Genomic DNA, 7500 nt, shown 5'->3' with positions numbered 1-7500 from the left:
CTCACTTCACACCTGGTCCTCATCTGCAATCACGCTCACCTGGTCTTCACCTCCAATCAACTCCCCTTCATAACCCGTGGATTCCTTGCTGTTGGCGCCGGATCGTCCTATGCGCTACCGTGGTAACTATAACGTACCTGGCTCCAGTTTACTGTTCCCTCGCTCTCGCTTACTCGTCTCTGGTTTCTTGTTGCCTGTAGCTGTTGACCACAACCTAACTTTTGTTTTTCCTCTGCCTGCAGTATCCGGATCACTCTCTCCAGCTTCCCGGCTTTGGTCTCCCCCTGGCTCCCTCACCCACTACCTGCTTCCCCTCACCATATATTTAATAAACCTTTTTTATATAAATCCTACTTCGTCTCTGTCTGCTCTTGGGTCCAGCATCGTAACCATAACAACCTGGTTTCAAAAGTTTTCGTTTGCAGACTTCCAAAATGCTGTTTTCATGTTGACATAAAAAAAATGCTAAAAGTATAAAGTAGCATGGAAAGACAATATCCAAGTAAAGTACAAGTGCCTCAAAATGATACTTACAAGTACAGTAATTGAGAAAATGTATTTATAGTATAGTTATATTACCTTTGCAACTTCATGGATATACAGCACCGGAAAAAATTAAGGGACCAGTCTGGATTTTTCTTCAAATCTTCATCTCTACATTACTTAATGGAAATGCTTTTTAATGACAATATTTTTAGGGGAATTTAGTAGAAATGTTGTCAGTAGTTTATAGAATAAAACCAAAATGTTCATTCTACTCAAACATATGCCTCTAAATAGTAAAACGAGAGACACTGAACATTTGGAGTGGTCTCTTAATTATTTCCAGAGCTGCATATGTGTAAAGTAACATTTAAGAAGAAGATTTTAACCGGGTCGTATCTGTGCTGATGTGTTTGTGCGAGGGGAAAGTTAAACTGGTGAAGACTGTTGTTCTTGGCGAGTTGACTGCCGCAGTGCCCTTGAGCAAGGACCTTCACCGGCTGCCAGAAGCAGTGTGAGGCTGGACTGGAAACGTTCCAGTTTGAACGATGTATGGGGAACGAAACTGAGCCCTCGAACTATGAGGAGATTTTCATGAAGGTTTAAAACATACACACAACTGTTCGTACAGCCCCATTGTTCCAGTGTTAGTGCAATGAAAACATTCCAATTGAAAGAAAATGTTTAAGTTTACCAAAAATGTAAAAAATAATGTAGATTTTGCGATTGTCGAATAGGTCTTTTTCATGGAACGATAGATAGATAGATAGATAGATAGATAGATAGATAGATAGATAGATAGATAGATAGATAGATAGATAGATAGATAGATAGATAGATAGATAGATAGATAGATAGATAGATAGATAGATAGACAGACAGACAGACAGACAGACAGACAGACAGACAGACAGACAGACAGACAGACAGACAGACAGACATACATACAGACAGACAGACAGACAGACAGACAGAGAGACAGACAGACAGACAGACAGACAGACAGACAGACAGACAGACAGACAGACAGACAGACAGACAGACAGACAGACAGACAGACAGACAGACAGACATACATACATACAGATGGATAGCTTTTTTTTCTGAGTACATTGAGACATTTAACATTCGAATTTGCAATAAAAACTTGAAGAATTTATCTGTTCTACAACTTTTGCCCCGTTAGTGTTATAACTCATATAAAAAGTTCTTCTTCCATGTATTGTAATGATTTTCTGATGAGCAGATCTTAAATCAAAGCCACCAGGTCAGTTTTTCACATGCTGATAATAGGACAGAGAAATACCTTCTGCATCAGGAATGAATCAGCAAGAAGTGACTGTAAAAATCTTATGGATGGAAAAAGTGGCCGACCATAGATCTGACCCTGTGTGTGTGTGTGTGTGTGTGTGTGTGTGTGTGTGTGTGTGTGTGTGTGTGTGTGTGTGTGTGTGTGTGTGTGTGTGTGTGTGTGTGTGTGTGTGTGTGTGTGTGTGTGTGTGAAGGCTTAACACACACACACACACACACACATTAAAAAGTCCTGACATATTTAGGACGTTTCTCTGAATCTCAGCTGTTGCCCTTTACGACGGTAGAAATACAGAATTATTGACAGTTGGTTAAAAGTTCAGAGTGTGCAAACTTATAAGGAAGTGTTGACGAATCTTTAAAGCTCTAGTGTGTAGCTTTTTCATATTTGAATCTCGGTTACATTCGAGCCATCACCAAACGAGTTGCCACAAAGTTGATTAAGCCTATTATCAGCTCCACAAAACTCTCTCTGTATTTCTCAGTATGGCAGCGTTTACAAACTGGTGCAGGAGCTCAGAAAAATCCCCAAGAAGAGCCCAAGAAATGTTTCAGTTGTTGATTCTACTGCTAAGAAAAAAAACCTGGACGTACAGCAGAAGGTATAAAATCCATGTGCCATCACTGAAGGCTTTACCTCATGTAGATGGCGATGCACCGACAGTGTTGTTGTAATTATTCATAATTCCACATGGGGGGCGACAGAAGTTTACGCAATATAGCTTTAAGCTGTGTCTGTCCAGTATTGAGTTTCAACAAGGAAATGTTCCACACACTAAAAAATGAACTGAGATTTGCCTTTGTCTCTGCAGTGTTGTGCGAATTGATGTATTTCTAACCATACTAAATCTGGACACAAGAATCGGGACTTCCTAAATCTTTTTTCTACCATATTAAATAGTAGATAGTATGGGGGTTGGAATTGGAACGCAGCCAAAATTTGCTAAAATGAATTAAAATGTGCTTTTTTCTCAGCAGTGTTTTGTGTATTTGTCTCATTGGGGGCAACAGAAGTTACGCACTCTAGCTTTAACGCTATATCAACAAAAGTATTAAAGCTCTCCGCCGTACCTTTCCCTTGATGGTGACTCTGGCGTAGGTCGGCTGGACATCCACATCCATCAGAGACGTGTCCATGTGTCTGAGAGAGGAGAGATATGAAACAGACAGTCAAATAGGGGCGACTGTGGCTCAGGTGGTAGAGCGGGTCGGCCGATGATCAAAGGGTTGGAGGTTCGATCCCCGCCCTGCCACTTGTGTCATGGTTGTTGTGTCCTTGGGCAAGACACTTCACCCACCTTGCCTCGTGTGAATGTCGATAGTTAGCCTGCTGCTATCGGTGTGTGAATGTGTGTGTGAATGGTAACGTGGGAAAGGAAAACAGGTCTCCCTTGCAAAAGAGTCTCCGGTCTCAATGGGATTTACCTGTATAAATAAAGGTTAAAAAAAAATAAAAAGATTAATTAAGTTGTTCCTACCAAGCCCCAACCACAGCGAGTTCTACCAAAATCTGGCTGAATAGTTATATGCAGGGCTGTAAACTAACTTTTTGGCTCACCTGCCAAGGGGACCGGTAGATGAAAGAATCTACCGGCCAAGTAAATTTTTTACCGGCCAAATAATAAATTGCCTCTTTTTGTTGCATATATACATCTGTTTCAGTACTTTTCATTGAGATAACAGTATTATATAGCAGTACATGCTTAGAAAAGAGGCCAAAGTAATATTTAGAAATACATTTTAATATTATATTAATTTAGTTTCATTCATTTCATTTCAATCATTGCACATTTAAAACTTTAACAGTGCAAAACTGTGACAAAGGAAACAATTATTTAGGGCTGCAACTAACGATTATTTTAATAATCGATTAATCGGTCGATTATTTTTTCAATTAATCGATGAATCGGATTAAAAAAAAACAGTGCAGACTGCAGTGTCAAAACACCAGGTTATTGCTCCAATGTCCCGGAACAATTAAAAGTAATATTAAATGATAAAAAATGAATAATAAACCTAACTGGGATAACACAAAAAAAAACATACAATGTATGATATACATTTATACAGTATAAGGGATGTCCATGGTAAACCAGTCAACCGATAAGATTTTTAACCAGTAAATACTAACGGTTAAAACAATTAAATCATCTTAATTTCTCTCAGATGACAGGAGATCATTAATTTTTATGGATAGTGATACCATTTGAGACTCCTTAACGATTCAAGTCTTTATTGATATCACTATTGATACTTTTCTATTATTTTGTTAAAATAGAACTTGTATTATTGCTTTAATTGCTGATATGATCATAGCTCAAGATAGGACATTAAACAGGTCATAATTCCATCTTTACTATCTATTTTATATTGGTGGGAAAATCGCCAAAATCTAAAATTTCTTTTTTTTTGTGTTGCATTTGAACACATCAATCATATTACTGAGCCGGCCTGAACACATCACAGTTGACATGTTTGCTACTTTTTTTTAAGCTAACTAGCTATATCCTTCCGATTTTAACATGGATTTAAAAACTGGATTACTATTTTTAACTGACGGGACTTTCTACACCGTTCGGTTGTGTGATTACTGCCGCTGCTTTGAATGACTGTTGATGCGCCGATGCCGACTCTCCGAGCCCGTCTGCACACAGTCTGCAGCAGCAGCAGCTGACAGAGTTTTTTTGGACTAGACGGATACTGAGTTGAAGGAGTTTTTTTTAACCCAAATACAGCAAAGGTACAACACTTTTATATAGGCCTACAGTCCAGTGTTAGATATGACCAAAAAAATACAAGCTGTGGCCGCTCACACTACAGCTTTCCCGCACCGCTTCACGTGCGGAAGGCTCGCTGTGGGTGTGCATGAACCTGTCGGCGGCTGGATGTAAACAGTGCCGCGCCTGCAAGTGATTTATTAATCGCGCGACTCAACGAATCGATGACCAAATTCGTTGCCAACGCTTTTACTAATCGATTTTATCGATTCGTTGTTGCAGCCCTACACTCATTACTCATCAGAACTAAAAATGGGACCAATCCGATCCAGTATCTATTTAGAGCTCCATTGCTGCGCTCGAACTGCTTTTGCTGCGCCAAAACTTTTAAAGAGCGGCGTTTATACATTCTATGGCGGTGACGCGCACGCTACGTTTCTTCGGGGGAACTTATTTTCTACAGCGGTGACGTCGGGGGAGCTACTTCAGTGTGACACACAACAAATCACCAGTTTAGCTTGACGTTTGCTACCGTCATAATTTATCAGTTTACAGCTACTGCAATGTTTTGTTCTATCATGCATAATTTATCGCAAGAGCACGACCATCGGGACAAACGTTTACCCGCCCCAGTGGCATGTATCCCTCCCAAATTAAGTCGCCAGGGGAATATTTTGGTCGCATTTGGCGAGTGGCGACCGCTAGTTTACAGCCCTGGTTATATGTGTCAACAAAAGTTAAAATAACTGAGGTCAGCCCGGATGCTTAATCCATTTTATACAAATGGTAAATGGACTCCACTTATAAAGCTCTTTTCCCTGGTTTTTCACAGACTCAAAGCGCTTTACATTGTTTTGTACACATTCACCCATTCACACACACACATTCACACACCGATAGCAGCAGCAGCTACCACGCAGGGTGTGGATTGGTGTGTGTGAGTGTGTGTGTGTGTGTGTGTGTGTTTGTGTTTGTGTTTTTACTGTAACTGTCAAGGCATTTATGCTCGCAGACTCATTTTCCCAATTGTATGGTATCGTATAATCACACATACCTGTACACTTCCACCTCCAGAATGATGGCGTTATTCTCCTCATCTTCAGTTAGAGAAAAGTCCAGTCTGTAAACACAGAGAGAAAGAACAGAGTGAGTGAGTGAGTGAGTGAGTGAGTGAGTGAGTGAGTGAGTGAGTGAGTGAGTGTGTGTGTAATATATAATATAGTGGAGAATGAATCAGCAAAAACTGACAGTAAAAAATCTTGTGACGGACCATTGATCTGACCTATAAAGTTAACTGGCCCTGACACACACACACACACACACAAACACACACACACACACACACACACACACACTCAGACAAGCACACACACACACACACACACACACACACACACACACACACACAAGTTAACAAGTCCTGACATATTTAGGACGTTTCTCTGAATCTCTGCTGTTGCCCTTTACGACGCTAGAAATACAGAATTATTGACAGTTGGAGAAAAGTTCAGGGTCTGAAACTTAAAATGGAAGTGTTTCCCAATCTTTAAAGCTGCAGTGCGTAACTTTTTCATATAATGAATGTCGGTTACATTCACGCCATCGCCAAACGAGTTGACACAAAGTTGATTTTTAAGCCTATCAGCTCCCTACAAAACTTTCTCTGTATTTCTCAGTATGGCAGCGTTTACAAACTGGTGTTCCCCTCCCCCCTACCCCCGCCTGACACTGGTGCAGGAGCTCAGAAAAATCCCCAAGAAGAGCCCAAGAAATGTTTCAGTTGTTGATTCTACTGCTAAGAAAAAACCTGGACGTACAGCAGAAGGTATAAAATCCATGAGCCATCACTGAAGGCTTTACCTCATGTAGATGGCGATGCACCGACACTGTTGTTGTAATTACTCAGAAATCCTCATGGGGGGCGACAGAAGTTACGCACTATAGCTTTAGCTGTGCCGGTCTAGTATTGAGTCAAAACAAGAAAAAAAATAAACTGCTTAGAAAAAAGAAATTCACCTGAATAACATTAATTAAAAAAAATAAAATAAACGTTTACAAACTTTTTTTTTTTTTTTTAACCTTTATTTATACAGGTAAATCCCATTGAGACCGAAGACTCTTTTTCAAGGGAGACCTGTTTTCCTTTCCCACGTTACCATTCACACACACATTCATACACCGATAGCAGCAGGCTAACTATCGACATTCACACAAGGCAAGGTGGGTGAAGTGTCTTGCCCAAGGACACAACAACTATGACACAGGTGGCAGGGCGGGGATCGAACCTCCAACCCTTTGATCATCAGCCGACCCGCTCTACCAACTGAGCCACAGTCGCCCCACTTAGTTGGTAGAACTAAACCATACAGTGTTGTCTGTCCGTCTGATATGAAGTCATATATGATCTACTGGGACATTCCTGACCTGCTGAACTGAGGTCAGATTATAAATGAAATCAGAATGTTCAGACCTCGACCCCGCGGCCTCGCTCTGTATCAACCTCTGGATAATGGAGGGGGGCAGGGTCACACACACACACACACATACAGGGTCACACACACACACACACAAATAAAGGGTCATACACACATACACACACACACAGACAAGGACACATACACACACACAGAGACAAGGACACATACACACACCGCACACACACAGAGACAAGGACACACACACACACACACACACATATACAGGGTCATACACACATACACACACACACACACACACAGAGACCAGGACACACACACACACACACACACATATACAAGGACACATACACATACACATACACACACACATACACACACACACAGACAAGGACACGCACACACACACACTGACACAAACACACACAAGGGCGAACACATGCATGCACTCAAACAAACACATGCACACGCACGCTCTGTAAAACACACACACATGGGCGCACACATGTACGCAGAAACACACACACAGTAACCCACTCACACACTTACACACA

General features: G+C 41.0%; 1 protein-coding gene across 1 annotated transcript in view; it reads right to left on the bottom strand.

Annotated features, from left to right (window-relative positions):
• The window catches only part of dnaaf11 (dynein axonemal assembly factor 11), a gene marked incomplete at both ends in the record, with an annotated part of 32343 nt that overhangs the window by 5255 nt on the left and 19588 nt on the right, over positions 1 to 7500 (bottom strand). Inside the window, 2 exons of the mRNA XM_080034173.1 lie at positions 2866 to 2935; positions 5566 to 5631. Coding sequence (XP_079890299.1) covers positions 2866 to 2935; positions 5566 to 5631 — 136 coding nt within the window. The remainder of the gene's footprint in view (positions 1 to 2865; positions 2936 to 5565; positions 5632 to 7500) is intronic.

Source organism: Ammodytes marinus (genome assembly GCF_949987685.1).
Source record: "Ammodytes marinus genome assembly, chromosome: 9".
NCBI lineage: Eukaryota > Metazoa > Chordata > Actinopteri > Uranoscopiformes > Ammodytidae > Ammodytes > Ammodytes marinus.
Note: the sequence above shows the minus strand (reverse complement) of the source record. Positions and strands in the feature narration are given on the sequence as shown.